We start from the raw sequence: 17,050 nt of genomic DNA on the forward strand, positions 1-17,050 counted from the left end.
CAGTATCACTGTAGTGAGCGCGATTCGGCTTAAAGTTTTGTTTAAATTCCGCAACTTTTCGAACCCTACCCGTAAGTACCAGTCCACATTGTCCGTGTCTAGGGAACACAATCTCTGCTGGAATGTATCTAGCAACAAATTTAGCTGAAACTTGTCAAGATGATGTGTTTCACCTACATATGTGGTCATACATCGAGCTCTCCGTCGCCGTAATTGTCTCCTGTCTACCTTCCACACGGCAAGTATGGCGTGAGCTAGTCCTGAAGTTAAAGAGAAAAGATAGACTCGGGCCTTCAGTACACGCAATACAGTCGGGAGAATCAGCTAGAAGGCTGAATAACAACATGGTTTTCAGCGGCGATCAGCTGAGTCCAAATGACTCAAACAGATTAATGTCATCGCCAATAACAAGTCATCGTAACTCAGGGGTTGAGGAAAATATGCGTTGAAACATATACCCATAATGCAAAAATAAGGGTCCAGTTTGATATCGGACATACTTAGTGATAGTTTCAGATTAGAAGTAAATAAACCTACCTATTTTGGACTGGTTCTTTTGATTCAAAATAATCAGAACATTTAATAATTACTACTGTCCGCAAGCATTCCTTTCGAAGCATTGCTCTAACCGCGTCTAAGTATTCTCCGTAATGATAAGTTTCTTTCATGTCACGCGTTAGATCACGTCCGGCCACCCAAATCATTGAGTTGACCATCGCTTGCCAGGCTAATACAACCCATTTGAGCCATGCATAGGATACGTACATCCCCCCTTATCTTCGGCGACCAGACTGGGTGTTATTGTTAGAAATCCGTAAGGGGAATAAACAGTTGTTTCTTTAAGTCCTAGTCGGCATTCCACCACCCTTAAACGATTCTTATGCTGTGTCAAAATTGAAAGTGCACGAGTTAATAACAGAGATTCGATCACTAGAAGTCCTGAAGAAGGTAAGGAGATAGCGGCACGAGAATGTCAAACGGGGTTTGTTAGTATCACAGAATACCCGTACGGGTGGGTAGCTCGCCCAATATCAATAGTATATTCGTAAAATGTAAATCGGTGTGTAGACGAGAAAGATGGAGAGGTAGGCAGCGGAAGCAACAGCTGAAGATATCGCCGTTAGCAGCCCGGAGGTGGAATCTCCGAGCCCGACTGCTGCCGCTTCCCGCTGCTTGAACATCTGCCCATATTCTGGCCGAGTAACCCAACAGGGTTATATAAATCATTAAGACCACTCTGTTCTTCCACTGGCTATTGATGTCACCTCGCCTTCTCTGCGTGATTTCGGACTTTCAAAGTGTTGCCACAGCGTCTATCAGAGATCGAAATAGTCCTAACACTTCACTAAACAGTCATTGCGGTGGCGGCGGCAACATTGTGTGCGTCTCGTCTAGGCACTTGATGCCCATATTGAGGCACTCGCCACACAAACAAAAATCATCGCAATCGCAAATTATCTTGCAGCCTTCCGGGATGCCGAGTGTACACGCATCGCACCACACGTCCTCGCAGTTAAAAATGACCGAAAGTGTATCGGTAGGGGCGGTTTCGTGCATAGTATCTCCAGCCCAGCTACTATGTTTTGCTAGGAGCGCCACAAGTTTTGAGTTTCCTGTTCGATGTGCCCACCATTGCAAAGTCCGTCTAAAACCGTCTTGCACGTTGATTCCAGAGTCAGAAGCTCCATGTTCGATTAGAGCCTCAGCTACCTCAAGGTGGCCATTTCTGACGGCAGCAAATAATGGCGATGAGCCGAACCAATCGGTCGATAACGGATTGATTCGGCTGTCAGCTAGTAAGAGCTGCACTGAAGTAGTATGCCCGTATCTGGATGCGAAAAATAAAGGTGTACGGGAGTAATTATCCATTTTATCGACGTCGATAGCCGGAGTAGCTAAGAGCAACTCCACTATCTCCTTATGGCCTCTTAGCGATGCTAAATGCATTGGAGTAAATCCGCTGTTAGTTACAGCTGTAACATCAGCGCCTTTGTCAAGAAGCAGCTTAAAGACTTCGATATGTCCGTTCTGAGATGTTATATGAACTGGCTTCCATCCGTCTTTCTCTGCAACTGTGATATCGGCACCGTTTTCGAGAAGCAGCTTGACTACTTCGATATGTCCATTTTGAGATGCTATATTGACTGGCGTCCATCCGTCTTTCTCTGCAACTGTAATATCGGCACCGTTTTCGAGAAGCAGCTTGACTACTTCGATATGTCCATTTTGAGATGCTATATTGACTGGCGTCCATCCGTCTTTCTCTGCAACTGTAATATCGGCACCGTTTTCAAGAAGCAGCTTGACTACTTCGATATGTCCATTTTGAGATGCTATATTGACTGGCGTCCATCCGTCATTAGTTATAACTGTAATATCAGCACCGTTTTTGAGAAGCAGCTTAACTACTTCAATATGTCCATTTTCAGATGCTATATTGACTGGCGTCCATCCGTCTTTCTCTGCAACTGTGATATCGGCACCGTTTTCAAGAAGCAGCTTGACTACTTCGATATGTCCATTTTGAGATGCTATATTGACTGGCGTCCATCCGTTATTAGTTGTAACTGTAATATCGGCACCGTTTTCAAGAAGCAGCTTGACTACTTCAATATGTCCATATTCAGATGCTATATTGACTGGCGTCCATCCGTCATTAGTTGCAACTGTAATATCAGCACCGTTTTCGAGAAGCAGCTTGACTACTTCGATATGTCCATTTTGAGATGCTATATTGACTGGCGTCCATCCGTCATTAGTTGCAACTGTAATATCGGCACCGTTTTCGAGAAGCAGCTTGACTACTTCAATATATCCATTTTGAGATGCTATATTGACTGGCGTCCATCCGTTATTAGTTGTAACTGTAATATCAGTACCGTTTTCGAGAAGCAGCTTGACTACTTCGATATGTCCATTTTGAGATGCTATATTGACTGGCGTCCATCCGTCTTTCTCTGCAACTGTAATATCGGCACCGTTTTCAAGAAGCAGCTTGACTACTTCTATATGTCCATATTCAGACGCTATATTGACTGGCGTCCATCCGTCATTAGTTGTAACTGCAATATCAGCACCGTTTTCGAGTAGCAGCTTGACTACTTCGATATGTCCATTTTGAGATGCTATGTTGGCTGGCGTCCATCCGTTCTTGCTTTCAACTGTGATATCGGCACCGTTTTCCAGAAGAAGCTTGACTACCTCGACATGGCCCTGATCTGACGCTGCATACATTGGCGTCCGTCCATCTTTGTCTGCAAAGGTAGCGTCGGCCCCATTTCTGAGAAGCATGGCCGCGATATCTACAGACCCATTCCAACAAGCATAAAATAGGGCTGACCTTCCCCATGAACTAGCCTCATTCACGTCACACTCCCCTTCTTGAATGAGTATGGTTATCAAATCCGTCAAATGAAGCCTTACAGCATTATACAAAGGACCGGGTGGATTCGTCTCCGCAAGCGTCTTTTCTTGTTTTGCAAATTCAGATTCCATAAACACTCTCCATGCATCCCAGGCTGAATTCATTTTGCTGAAAAAGCCAACAGCAATTCTAAGAAATGTTTTATCGCTTTCAAGACCTAATTTGATATGGCGGTGCCAGGATGTCGCTGCGTAGTTGCGGAATGATATACCCAAGGTGAGTGATGGATCGACGATGCTGTTCTTCCAAACTCGATCAGAGTTGATATAATAAAGACATGCCTTTGAAAGAAATGTATTTTGCATCTTCTCATAGGATGCATGTAGGCGTTCATTTTTCTGTAGCCATTTCGGTAGGGGAAGGTTAAGAAGAAGGTATTCACGGACTGTAAAGTGCGCCAAATGTACCGTTTGTTGATCTGTAGGTAAAGACTCATTTCGAATGTCTAAAAGAGGGCTGCAAAGACCAACGATTTCGGTTTCAATGTAGTCTTCATCCACAGCGTCAGGGAGATCTTCTAACTGCAAGTCTCCAAGATCGTCGAGTAGGGCTGCTTCAGTGATTTCATAGACAGTCAGCGGTCGGAGTGCAAATGCCGCCCAACGCAGGATTGCAAAAGCACGGAGTCTTTCCAGCTCTCCATATCGAGTGATCCTGGTCCAGGAATAGTCGTATACCTGATTAAGTCCAATCGGGCTGTTGTTGATAGTTTGTTGCAGTTGCTTTTTATTCATCCCTTTTCGGAGAGATTCTTCTTGCATCTTAAGCCAGAGGAATTGGCCGTCACATCGATTCGTCATTGCTTCAGAAATAGTTGACCGGACATCGTCGCCTTTATTAGGCAATTTCCTGTTGACTATTTCCTTTGAAACAGCCTCTGTATCCAGTCGGACGTCTCTAGGTGATATCTTATGTATGGCGAAGGTGTCAAGAGCGCTGTCTGCAAGGGCGCAGTGGATTCTGTGTTCGTTGCGGCTCACTAGGAGGACTCTGGTGTTTGTTCCGGACATTGCGTCAACAACAGAGTGAAGGAACCTTGCAACTGAGTTGCTACTAGTATCCGAGGAAGTGCATTCGTCTAGTCCGTCGATAACAAATATAGACCCAGGAACAATATCTAGGAGTTGCGTAAAGATTGTTATAGAGGTAGCCCGCGTTGCGATAGGGCTAGAGTCGGCCTCCCATCTCTGACGCACATAGTCGAATGCGTCATTATGATTCGATATAATCTGAGATATCCATGAACGCATAGCCGAGAAAGGGTCGTTGCGGCTCTCAAGATCGGAAGAGAAGAAGAAATAGGCCACGGGCGTTTGAAGTGTCGTGGAGAGATGCTCAACGATACTGGCGCAGAGTATCGTTTTCCCAAATCCTGGCGGTCCGTTAATCCACAGCAGCTTCGAGTTTGTAGCCGACTCTAGGGAGAGCCATTGAATAAACGCTGGCTGGGAAAGAATCCAATCGCAGGTGCCTGCTAGTCTCCTCTGAAGCGAGTCCTGATAGCGTTCGTTTGGGAGACGCTGATCAAGCCACAAGTGGATATCTCGCCGTGTCTCAGCTAAGTAGCATCGTCAGCTTTGCAGCCTGGGAGATTAAAGCATAGCCTTACCTCGAATCTCCCCTTCAATTCGTGTCAGGATCTGCCATAGTTCGGCAGACAAGCCGTGGCTTGATGAAGTCGCTGGTCTCGGTTAGACAGAGAGACTCAAACGTAGTCGGAGATACAAACCCAAAACATCTATATGATTGTCTATCACCGCAGTGTCCGGTTTGTGCATCTGTTGTAGGCCCTGTGTGGAATATGGTGGCACAAGGTTATGCAATTCCTGTACGAGCTTCTCAAACAAATTGACCTTCTCTGTGCGTTCTCCCTTACCCCAAAATGCCCATGCCAGCTTCCTTCTTTTCGGCTCAGAGGATAGGCTGTACCGAGACTGAGAATGGTCATCGCTAGAACTGGCACCTAGGATCGAGTGTCGCGACGATGCGTGGATGTCATCGCAGATGAATTTGATAATGAAGTGCAAGAGGTCCCGCACAGAAGCAGCTATAGCTTCATCGTCTAGTCCGGGATGATGATCGTCTAGGAGTCTCCCGTTCTCGATCCCCACGCCTCGGCCCCATTGCTGAAAGCGGGTTTTAACGGCATTAAACAGGGTGTGTTGAACGTCTGCGTCACTCCGGGCTGAACGATACGATTGCAAGACGTTGACCGCTTCTAGACAGGTTTTGAAGAGACCGGCGAGCCCGACGACGCCAACTGCAAAGCCAGCAGGCTCCATAGCAGCGTGTGTGTAGAAAATTGGGGAGTTGTATGAGAAAATACGACCTCGATTCTCCTACCTATGGTGGGCGGGGTGCTATCTTTGTGTTTGAGGCATTTAGGCAGCAAGGCTCTCATCGAGGCGTCTTCAAGGTAGGCTGAGTCGGCGCAAGGCAACCAACCACTTGTGCTGCTTATGTCGTACAAGTCCTGTCAATGTGCATCAAATCAACTGCAGTACCGGTATTACCACAATTTTTCCAGGGCGGGGTCGAGCCAATTAGGGTTTACAACACCACCGGACAACGACGAAAATCTAACCAATCACTGCCACTACCAAACAGCTCCCTACACGTGTACAGTTGCAACTAGTGTATATCTTAAAGAGGTAGGGTAAGGCGTTTATAAAAGAAGGTGACACAGTCTTCTTGGCAGCCGTTGCGGGTTCGGGTTCAAACTACGAGAGGGGGACAGGCGAATGGCATGGCGACGTCTTGAAGGGACATAAGTGGAGAGTATAATCAGATAGTGATTTAAGGAGTGCGGCATACATTAAAACAAGATGCGTGATTTTAGAACAATGGGGGCATAAAAACGGGGTTCTAGATATGCACTCCAAGTAGACTTATGATAAGCTATGCCCTGGGGTATATAAGCTGAGAATCTAGTGATCGGGAGATAAGTTGAGTGAAGGTTAGGGGTTCTAACTAATGTATTATGTCCGTGCCTGATTGTCAAAATATTCAAGTGAACGAAATCGGTATCAGTGATATTGCTACCAAGACTACAAATACTATTATCATAAAATCGGTACTTGAGATTCCTGACTCTCGAATCCTTGACTTGAAATGTTGTGTATTAAGCGTAATGGATGTGTAGAGGCTGCGATCAGAAAACAGTACCCTTGGTCTGGACCGCCTTGGTGTTGACGTTGATGTTCTTCATGAAGTAGACCCAGACAAACATGACGGCGGCGACGCCAGTCCCCGCAGCAAGCATTCGTGTCTGAGCGTAGCCGTAGGCCTCCTGGATCGCGATCCGCTCGGGGGAGCCGATCGGATAGGAGAGTTGGGTGGGCAAGCTGCCAAAGATCAGTGTCGCGTTGCCCACAACGGACTCGGGCAGCTTGCGCTCCAGGGCCGGCAGGAAGGTGTTGGTCCAGATGGTGCCCGAGATGGTGTACCCGATAGACCCGCCGATGCCGCCGGTGACGAAGAGGAACGCGAGCACCGAGGCCACGTTCTGGTGGTCGACGGCGGCGAGGCAGGCGACCTGGCCGAGGAGGATGAACACGCTGCCGCCCAGAGACATGAAGATCTCGCACATGATGATGTAGCCGACCTTCTGGTTGGGCTGTCGGAAGCGGATCATCAAGGCCTGGCCCAGGATGAAGAGCGGGATGGCGACGTAGTAGAGCCACTTGAAGCGGCCGGTGTAGCGGATCGCGAAGCCGTAGATAAAGCAGACGACGCCTGAGACGACTTGGAACGTGTTGTTGATGTATCCAGCCTCAGAGACGGTAATGTTGCAGACGACCTGCAGGAAGGACGTGAAGTAGCTGTTCCAGCAGTAGTACGAGATCTGGTACGTGAAGTTGATCAAGCACGCCGAAGCGACAGTCCGGTCCAACAGGAATTTGCCGTTGATGAAAGGCGCCGGAGCAAGGTAGATCTCGTATAGGGCGAAGCCTACAAGGGTGATGAAGCCTACAACGAGCATGGCAATGATGTAATCGGTTGACCAGCCGTTAGGAGCTTTTGCGGCAATGGTGAAGGGGAGCAGGAAAACGACGAGGCCACCAGCAAATAAAAACACACCCGGCACTGTCATGGTAAAAGCAAAAAAAGTTAGCCTCGCACGCTTTCCGTACTTGCAGATCTTACAGCAATAATTTTAAAAAGTGTGGTAAGAAAAACGTACAGTCAAATTCAATAAGAGCTTGCTTGGCCCTCTGCATGAAGGTTTCGGTACTCCGCGGCTTCTTCTCGTAGAGACCGGTTTTGATTGCCCGCCTCTCATAGAACTTGAGGTGGATGAACATGGGAACCGTGACGCAGGGCACGATGATGGCGAAGGCGCCGAAGCCCCACCGCCAGGTAACGTTGTAGAGGAAGCCCTCGGCAGCCTTGGGGCCGGCAAAGGCTGTGACCATGTAGGGAGACGAGGTGAAGGCAAATGCTAGGGCACGGTTCTTGAGCGACGTCACGTCGGCAGCAAGCACGCAGATGGTGTAGACGATGCCGCTGAAGCCTACGTCGTAGAGAACCTCAGCAGCGCAGAACGTCGCGAGGTTCCTGGACGCGCCCTGGAGGATGACACCGAGAGTGGCGAGAGCAATCATGAAGAGGAAGGCCTCGGCACGGCCCCAGGTATCAAGCAGCTTGGCTACGGGGATATAGGTCGCACTCGCCATGGCGCTTGAAACAACATAGATGACAGCCGTAAGCGAATGGAATTGCCATTCGCTCGTGACGAAAGGCGCCAAGCTGGCAAGAACCGAGATGCGGAATCCGTTGGTGAGGAAGATGAGCCAGATACTGTTGCGGAGGAAAAGAAACGTGCCGTGTAAGCAATTCTGAACATCTTTTGCAACCTGATTTGGAGCTTGGCGAGGCCAGGAATAGAAAGGAAGATACAAAAAGCACATACTTGAGGAGCATCAGGACGAGTGAAAGCTTGCTCCAGCTCAAGGTCACAGCCTCAATCTTCTGGATGCCGGCTTGGGCCTTTGGGCTAATGATGTAGGGGTCGTTGATGGCCTTGGCCGTGGTGATGTCGTCAGCATCGATTGCCGGGCCGGCCTCCACCGTGTTGGCCGTGGGCGACGAGACTTGCGCGGCCTCCTGGTCTCCAGCCTCCGGCGAGTCGCCGGTGGCGGGGGCCCGAGTGCCGCGCAGTCGCACCTTGTCGAGGAATGAGACCACTGTTCGAGGCATTGTTGCTGCTGTTGCTACCGAATGTATCGGGGGTGTACAACAGAGATTGGGGCGACAGGCCAAGAATGGAAGATTGCAGCAGCAGTCAAAGGGGCGGACTCAGACGAAAAAACGAAGCGGCATGGCCTGTCTTAAATGCATCAAATCCGGGTCCTGATTACCGGCATCTCGGGAGAGAGCGGCGACGACAACGGCCTTGGCTGCAGCCCAATACTGCCATTTACAAGGTCGAGAACAGGCGATTGCTGCTGCGTGCCGTGCATAGGGTGGAGGGGCTGCAAAGAGTCAGGACCACGCGCTGGCATCGGTCTCCCAGCTTGCCAAGGACACTAGACATGGCATATAGTCGACGAGCCGTCGGTCACACGTTCGTAGCCTCTAAGAACGTCGGGAAGCCTCGGGGATGGGGCCCCTCGTGGACCGATTTCGGGTTCCTCACGGGCCATTTTCACCTTTTACAGCTAAATTCTGCTTTGAGATAATGCCGAGCCCACACGACCCTTGGCTCGTTTCTTCGTTGAGCTTTTTTTTCTCCCTCTGCCTTCTCTCCGCTATTGGCTTGGTTGGACTGGTGCGAAGGATCAGGATCTGGTTCCTTGTCGGAGTTATTAGAACCCTGAACAGGTGTGTGAGTTTATGGCGTGGATCCTATTGCCCCACATTCCGGGCGTGCGGTTGGTGACACGGCGCACACTAAGGCGCTGCTGCAGGCTAGCCTACACTAGTGTTTTTTTTTACAGTGGACTGTAGGGTACGGATACCGTCGAAATTTTCATCTAATCAGATAAGATTGATCTAATCATTGGCTCAACGGGAGGGGTAGCCACCTACAGAGTCCACCAAAACTAGGCACCGTTCTGTGTTTGGGTGGCTGGTAGGACATGTGAGTCCCGAGTCACAGTCTATCCCCGGTCTCCCTGGCACCACTCTCCGTTCTCAGATCATGCGACGTCGGCAAAACTCGTCGATAGTTCAAGTTCATCCAGTCCAGGGCCAGACCAGGTGGCTGGTTTAGCTTGGCAGGTCACTGCAGGAAGCCTACGATTGACCGCGGGCCGTCTCATTAGGGTTATATAGTTAATATGTGACCATTAGACTGCCCGAACCCAACACAGGCGAAGCTATCACAACATACCAGCCAAGGTATCCATGTATGTTTCCCCGCCCAAGCCCCTGTGCAGCCACCACAGCAGACAATCTGACCACTACCGCCATAAAAAGCGGGAGACTCTTATCTACTACCGGTCTGTGACATGCATCAAACAAATGCGTAGGTGCTTGCCTTGCCAATGTACATTGGCCCATGTGCGCACACATGGATGCACCACGTGGTGTTCCGATGACGAGGATGCACCTCACTCTAGGGTAACAGATGTGCGGGAACGCTCTTTTTAAGCCGGGTCCCTCTGTTTTCCTTCCTTCTTTTTTTTTAACTTCTCTTTCTTCCATTTTCCCTATGCGTGACGGAATGAGTGATGCTGTGGCCGGGTTTTGGCTTCGAAGGGTTGACATGGCTACAGTGCCCACCTTCGCAATGCGAAAACACCACTCAAGTGGCAATTGAGCGGTGTTTTCAGACTTTTTGCTGAGCACTAATTAACGACTGCCAGCCAACCCCACGACATTTTTGCTAAGATGGTACCCAATTTTACTCCGCAGTCATGAAGATAGTTTATTTTTCCCCACGTTCTATACCTACCATCACTACCAAACCCATCATTTTGAGTAATGTCGCGATGTCTTCGAGTAATTCTGACATCCCTAATGCTCCTGGCACCTCGGATCCCTCGACAGGAAGCTGAACTGACCGTAGAGTTCCTCCTTGGAAACCTCGCTGTCGCCTGTACCCTTGCCCATATCATATATGGGATCGGACGGGATCCTATTTTCTGCAATTGGTACGGCGTGGATTCATTCCAGACATGATTGTCGTCCTGAATACTGGCGTCTTCTAGAGGAAACAGAGACAGCTTTCGCAATGGGTTCGACAACGCCAAGTGGTGAGCAATCCCGGGCCATCGACAGACAATTTTGGGCTTTATGACCCGAAGTTCTGGCTGCGCCGTACAGGACCCGCAGCTGCTTCGTGAAGTTTTTCCAAAGGCTCTCCTGACGATGCAGACTTCCAGTCTTCCGGCCACTTTCTACCCAGCCATGTTAATACCGAAACATGGCGTATCCTATTCGCAATTTCAAGCCGTCTACCAATTCTGGTAGCCACATATCGAAAGGCCTAGGTCGGCTTTCCCTAACCAGCGGAGGGCCCTCGCTGGCACATTCGAATAGTTACATCCCCATTGGCCAGCAGGTACGGCAGCGCCACATAGTCGCTGGAGAGGCGCTATTTGCAACGCAAACATGGTGAGTAGCTGACGACCAGACGTGCCGACGAAGAACATATGTGCAACGTCAACAAATACTACTGTCCAGTTAACCTTACATGCCCCGTATCGATTTGTAACGCGACCAACAGATCTTTGCTAATGATGGCCCCACTAAGCAGGCAGCACAACGTTTTTTGCGACGGTTGGTCCAACGCAGCGACTGCGCCGTAGTAAACCCTGCTGCTGCCTGGTGCAGCACACTACAAAAGAGACATCAAAATCCTCTGTTCAACTGGTCTATCACCCAATCGGATTCGTTCGAAGCAAGCATACTTTCAGCATGCAGCATTCGAACGTAAGTAATTCTTCAGCCACGTTCGGCCCAAATAAGCTACCAGAGATCCCATGCTGACACCAGTTTACAGGAAACCCGGCTCCCTAACCTGTGGGACAAGGCCTTTGCGTCTTTGGCCGACGACGACAAGAAGCAACTCAGCTTGGGCCATGGCATTGGGCAATCTCAATACTCAGACCTTCTACGGGCTATTGAAGAAAAGCAACTGGCTTGCGAGAAGAAGAAATGGATAGAATACGTACATCGTTCGACGGGGTGGAAGGGCTTGCAGGACGCACTGCGTAGGATACACGACTCACTTGAAAATTTCAAGGAAGCAGACCAAGTGCAGCTACCTTCTGCCTACACCCACTTGCTCTGGGCGGGCCTCAAGACTCTTCTCGAAGTAGGTTGACTCCGGTCTTGGCCCATTGTGCATCTGCCACTAACATACTTCACAGGTCTCTTTCATTGACAACCAGATGTTTGGCACAACGCTCGACAACATTGAGGCCATATTGGGCATCATTGTTAGGTACACGAAGCTTGAAGCCGAAGTCCTCCACAGAAACTCTGACTGTGTTGAAGAGCTGTCCGCCGGTGTCATTCAACTCTATGGCTCCGTTTTGAGGTACATCGTGCAAGCTATCCGATATTTCGGCCAAAAGCAGCTCGGTACGTTTAATCCGAACAGGCAGCCAGGCATTGTCAATAGGGTGGAACCACTAACGCTGCATGCAAAAGTTCCAGTTGAGAATACCAGCGACAGTCCAGACGTCGACTTCTGCGAGCCCTTGCTTCGTTTTGAGAAGCACGAAGAGAAGATCCGAAACCTGTTGGGGGCTGTTCAGAAAGAAGGATACACTATCGGCCTGAGCGAAGTGTATCAGACCATTAGCGACAATGTCGAAGCCTACAACTCGTGGAACCGTAGACAGTCAGGGGCCCTCATTCCTTCGATTCTGAATGTCGAGACTCCCCAGACAAAGACTGAATACGACGCAGTCCCTCATTTCCTCAACTCGGACGAAATACAATTCACGTGGGCTGCCATGGCCGCTGTCTCCATGTCGACCAGTAGAATCTTCGAATCATCTATATCGAACCCTAATGTTGTTGGAGTCGATAATAAGGTTGTGGTTGAAGGAGAAAATATCGAAGACCTGGACCCATCCGAGCTATACCGTAGGATCCGACCCCAATGCATGGGTATTATCCGATGGATTCTCGACGAGGGATACGAGATCGACGAAGCAACTGACTACTCCTGGACGGCGGCCACCTTGATATGCCTCAGCGAGCTGAGAGAAGAGGTTATAGCCGCAGTTCAGAGGTCGACGGAACTACTGGGTCTTTTCAAGCTGCTCGATCGGCTTGCTGGGAAAAATAACAGAGAGAGCTTCATGCCGCCCATTCACAAGTGGGCAGACAGCATCCTTGAAGCGATGCTCAGACACGGCGCGTCGGGGAACATCCTCTTCCCCGACCGGACGACTGCCCTCGACCGCGCCATGAAATCAGCGACCATGGTTCGCAAGTTTATTGCGAACGGCACCGACGCCAATGAAGACAACGGGAAATGGTGGCCGCCATTGGTGATTGCCTCGAAAATCGGAGATATCGAGGTTGTGAAAGCTCTCATCGAAGGTGGCGCGAGGGTCAACGGCAATCCTAGTCCCGAGCACCACCTCTGTAACCCGCTGCACGCCGCTATTGACGAGCAGCATTTCGAAGTAGCCAAGTTGCTCCTGGCCCACGGCGCAGACATCAACCACAAGACCAGACATGGCGTGACTGCTCTGCTGCCTGCAGTATCACAGGCTAACCTCAAGTCTGTAGCATGGATGCTGGATATGGGTGCGTCTATGCAGGGTATCTGGGAGACTCAAGATATGTCCGTATTTGATGCTGTGGACATGGACGAAAGCTCTGGCCCCGATGTTAGGCGGCTTTTGGTCCGCAGAGGCTGCTTCCATGTATCCACAGCAGACGGCAATCAGGGCCCAAGGCCCGCGTCCGAGGCTTTGGAAGACGATTCTTTCACTATGAAGGCATTTGATGGCGACCTACAGGGTGTTAGAAGCATCTTGGGGGGTTCAACTCGTCTCGCAACTTACCACCTTGGCGAAGCACTCATGGCCGCGTCGGCTTTGGGCCATCTTGACATTGTCGAGGCTCTGCTTGTATATGGCGTGGAGATTGACTTGACTGACGTGAACGGACGCACAGCTCTTCATCATGCGATCATGAGGAAGCATTTTTCCGTAGCCAACCTTCTGACCGAGCACGGGGCCAGCGTCTTGATTGAGGATATTTCCGGGTCGACACCCTTCGAGCTGGCAATTGCCCACGGTCAGAATGCGACGGATTTCATCAAGAAGCACATGGAAAGCTTTGTTGGCCTCACCAATAATCGCCTCCCATCCCTGAACGAAACGCATCCGAGCGAGGCTCTAAGCGAGACTGCCGCGAAAGTCAGGAAGTTCATATCGCGATTCTGGACCGGACATTACCGATACGTAGAATGGAGGCTAATGCAACAGCAGCATTGGAGCATTGGCATTTCAAAACTCCCTCCGCAAGGCTTGCCGCCCTCCGCATTCTTTTACGAGGGAGGGGACGAAGACGAATTCAGCTTACACGGCTTTGTCGACCAGACGGGCAGCATCTGGTTCATCAAGCTCTACCCCAGCGAAGGATGGCTGTTCAAAGGCGAATACGATGCTAGGGATTGGATGGAAGGGCACTGGGGCAGGAACCGGAAGTTGTGGTTTGGAAGCTTCAAAATGCTGAAGATGCCGTCGTTTCTGAGTCCTGATTGAACTGCAGATATCATGTTTAAGACGTTTGCGAAGAGCAAAAGAAAAGAGCGAGATTCTTCATGAAGATTGCCAGGGTTGCGGTCGTTAGACCTTGACGTCTTCATTTGGGCAAGCGGCAAAACTCCAGAGTCTTGCCCACTTAACGCATGCCATTTTTGTTCAATGTTTGTAAACTAACTATATATTTAATTAATAGACCAGTGCATGAACCTTTCAGTTTGCAAAACATGCCAAATAGGTTTGATCTCTTAGAAATCAACAATCGCTATCATGAGAAATGATTATAAAAAGAAAGTTGACAGATAAGTTCCTCTCCGCATGATGCCTTAGAAAAAAATCTCTGGGAGGACACCGCCTCGAAGAGTACGCGTAGGCTTTTGGACGGGGTCGTGTATTCTCGTCTTCTTCTTCAACTACGATCTGATCTTCGATGGAGTAGGAATGGGAGCCGCTCCCACGACCTGCGGGTAAGATCTACTGTCCCGTAAGATGGAAAATGCCCATGTTGACGAGGTATTTTCAGTCTGAACGGAAACTTTTCAAAGTATCATCTGTTGCAGCATAGTCTTATTACAGAAAGACGCACCAACCTACTGAAATAGGTTAGCATATGGGTCCTAGTTTGGCCACACGGTTGCTCACAAGATTATTAAGCAAAACTCAGCAGGATTACTATTCATTCTCAAACTCACTCACGTAAGCTTTCTCGGATGTTGGTGGGCCTCCGTCATTATGTAGGCTAAGTTAAGCTTGGTCTGTCCATTGTTCTTTGTGGAGCTCTGAATTTACTTGGGATTCCCGACTCCCCAGACCTTTGACCTGAGCTTTATCCTCACTCATGATCGCCTTTCGTTGTTATATCTCACTCCATGTTCGTCATGTGATGCATATTTTCCTCTGTTTGGTTTGACTCTGTAAGACCCGATCTTAACCGACATCAGAATTGCCAGTGCTCAAACAGAAGACGAGATGATGCGAACACGATCATAGCCATGTTGAAGCTGAATATGAAGAATCAACGGCTCCATTTACCGCTACACGTTGAAATTGTACACTTTGAAGTGGTACTTGCACACCCTCAGTGGATCTGGGTTAAAGCCCGAGACGTCATGATACCTCGGCGAGGTAAGTTCTAAATACGGTTAGAAGGTGTGACTTGGGCTAGTAATGATAAGCGGTACCAGTTTTTGATTGTTACACCATCGAACTTACACCCCATACTGGTACATCCTTCGAGTTATTAGTAAGCTTAACGCTCACAATATCAGTGACTATAAATGTATAAAAAACATCCTCCTCTTCGACCTAGCATGGTATCATCACACAACGTTTCTAAGATTATCAACTTTCGCTCACACCAATCTCATCATGACTCCAACCATTCTCGTTGTCGGCGCCACAGGCAATACTGGACGAGGCGTCACTGCAACCCTGTCAAAGCTGTTGCAGGCTGATTCACCCTTCTCGGGCCACAAGATTCTTGCCCTTACACGGTCCTCGGCTGGCACTGCAGCACAGCAGCTTGCCGCTTTGCCCAATGTCGATGTCGAAGAGTACAACTGGGTCGATATCACCGCTGACTGGCTCCGCGAACGAAATGTCGTAAGGGCTTTCATTGCGCCACACAACCAGCCTAACCAGTTCGCCGAGGAGTCGAGCTTCCACCTGGCTGCTCTTCACGGCGGCGTCGAGTACGTCGTACGAATCTCCACGACTGCTGCCAATGTGCGCCCAGACTCCGCTGCTTATTATCCGAGATCGCATTGGGCAATTGAGTCGTTGCTCGGCTCGCCTGAATTCCATAACCTACGATGGACTTCCCTGCAGCCCAACGTTTTCTCGTCGTTTGTTCTTGGCCCTGCTGCGGAGCTGGTCAAGGAATTCCGCAAGAGCGGAAAACAGGGCCCCCTGAAGCTGATGGCTTCACCGGATGCACCTGTCGGCATCATCGATTCTAACGATGTTGGAATCTTCGCCGCCCACCTCTTGGTTGAGTACGACATCACACGGCACAACAATGCCAAGTATGTCTTGAACGGCCCAGAGGACATTACTGGACACGAGATTGTGGAAATGGTTGAGCGAGAGATCGGCACCAAGGTTGACGATGTTCGGTTTAAGGACTTGTCCTTCCTCGAATACATGGCAGACCAGAGTTCGGAATCAAGGAGCATTATCATGTCGATCAAGCACGCTCCGAAGACAGCATGGGACGGACAATGCACAGCATCCACGACCAGCAAAGAAGTCCTCCAGTTAGCCGCACCGCAGGTTACTCCGGCGGCGTTTTTTAAGACGTTGCTCGAGGAATAAGAGAGCACTTTGTACTGGGGTCTGTTCAGTGTTTCTGTCAGAAGCCTATCTGTTAGGCATAACCTAGCACATTAGTTACAGCAATAGTTAATTACGTGCTATCGGACATATACTCTAGTGGAAGCACGAACAAGTCAGATTAGACCATGCCTGTATATGTGCATGCATGTGATTTACGCCACAAAGGCAAGGACCGGAGGTTCTTGTGGTTAACCACACGAGTGGCATGTGGCGTGGAGGACTGTCAGTCCGCAGGCTAGGTATACCGTATACAGTAGCTGGTCCTACTGCCCCCAAAATCTGGCCTAACGTGAAAAAATATGATTATTCGTAAGCATCAACATTACATGAGTATTTGATTGCGGACTATGTGTCATCGTATGTCAAAAATGCCGTCGACTGCCCGGTGGGCTTCGACGTGGCTCGCGGAGTGCCGGAGGAACAACCAATCAAAGTCAATCATGTCCGGGCTCTCCTCAGTCAGAAACGCCGCCTACTGCCCGGTGGACGCTCGCGGAGCGCCGGAGAAACAGCCAATCAAAGTCAGTCACGTCGGAGTTCGCTCCAATCAGAATTACAACGCTCTGGTAGTTTTTGAGAAAGGTGGGGTTCATCCATTTCGTTGCGGACTACC

The 17,050-nt window shown here is 49.6% G+C and overlaps 4 protein-coding genes across 4 annotated transcripts; 2 read left to right on the forward strand and 2 right to left on the reverse strand.

Moving 5' to 3' along the window:
• Window positions 1-1,353: 1,353 nt before the first annotated feature.
• On the reverse strand, window positions 1,354-5,706 carry EsH8_IV_000233 (uncharacterized protein; the record flags this gene model as incomplete). The annotated part of the gene is made up of 3 exons (XM_083265123.1): window positions 1,354-4,982; window positions 5,034-5,105; window positions 5,154-5,706. 3 exons carry the CDS (start codon window positions 5,704-5,706, stop codon window positions 1,354-1,356), a joined length of 4,254 nt encoding a protein of 1,417 aa, XP_083124018.1.
• Window positions 5,707-6,575: 869 nt separating this feature from the next.
• Window positions 6,576-8,623, reverse strand: EsH8_IV_000234 (uncharacterized protein; the record flags this gene model as incomplete). Its single annotated transcript, XM_083265124.1, has 3 exons — window positions 6,576-7,510; window positions 7,608-8,224; window positions 8,337-8,623. 3 exons carry the CDS (start codon window positions 8,621-8,623, stop codon window positions 6,576-6,578), a joined length of 1,839 nt encoding a protein of 612 aa, XP_083124019.1.
• Window positions 8,624-11,287: 2,664 nt separating this feature from the next.
• Window positions 11,288-14,103, forward strand: EsH8_IV_000235 (ankyrin repeat domain-containing protein; the record flags this gene model as incomplete). Its single annotated transcript, XM_083265125.1, has 4 exons — window positions 11,288-11,302; window positions 11,373-11,687; window positions 11,743-11,956; window positions 12,026-14,103. The coding sequence occupies 4 exons, from the start codon at window positions 11,288-11,290 to the stop codon at window positions 14,101-14,103; spliced, it is 2,622 nt and encodes an 873-aa protein (XP_083124020.1).
• Window positions 14,104-15,471: 1,368 nt separating this feature from the next.
• Window positions 15,472-16,416, forward strand: EsH8_IV_000236 (NmrA-like family protein; the record flags this gene model as incomplete). The annotated part of the gene is made up of 1 exon (XM_083265126.1): window positions 15,472-16,416. The coding sequence occupies one exon, from the start codon at window positions 15,472-15,474 to the stop codon at window positions 16,414-16,416; it is 945 nt and encodes a 314-aa protein (XP_083124021.1).
• Between the last annotated feature and the right edge of the window lie 634 nt (window positions 16,417-17,050).

This window comes from Colletotrichum jinshuiense, chromosome 4, assembly GCF_051148585.1.
Source record: "Colletotrichum jinshuiense chromosome 4, complete sequence".
In the NCBI taxonomy this organism is placed as follows: Eukaryota; Fungi; Ascomycota; class Sordariomycetes; order Glomerellales; family Glomerellaceae; genus Colletotrichum; species Colletotrichum jinshuiense.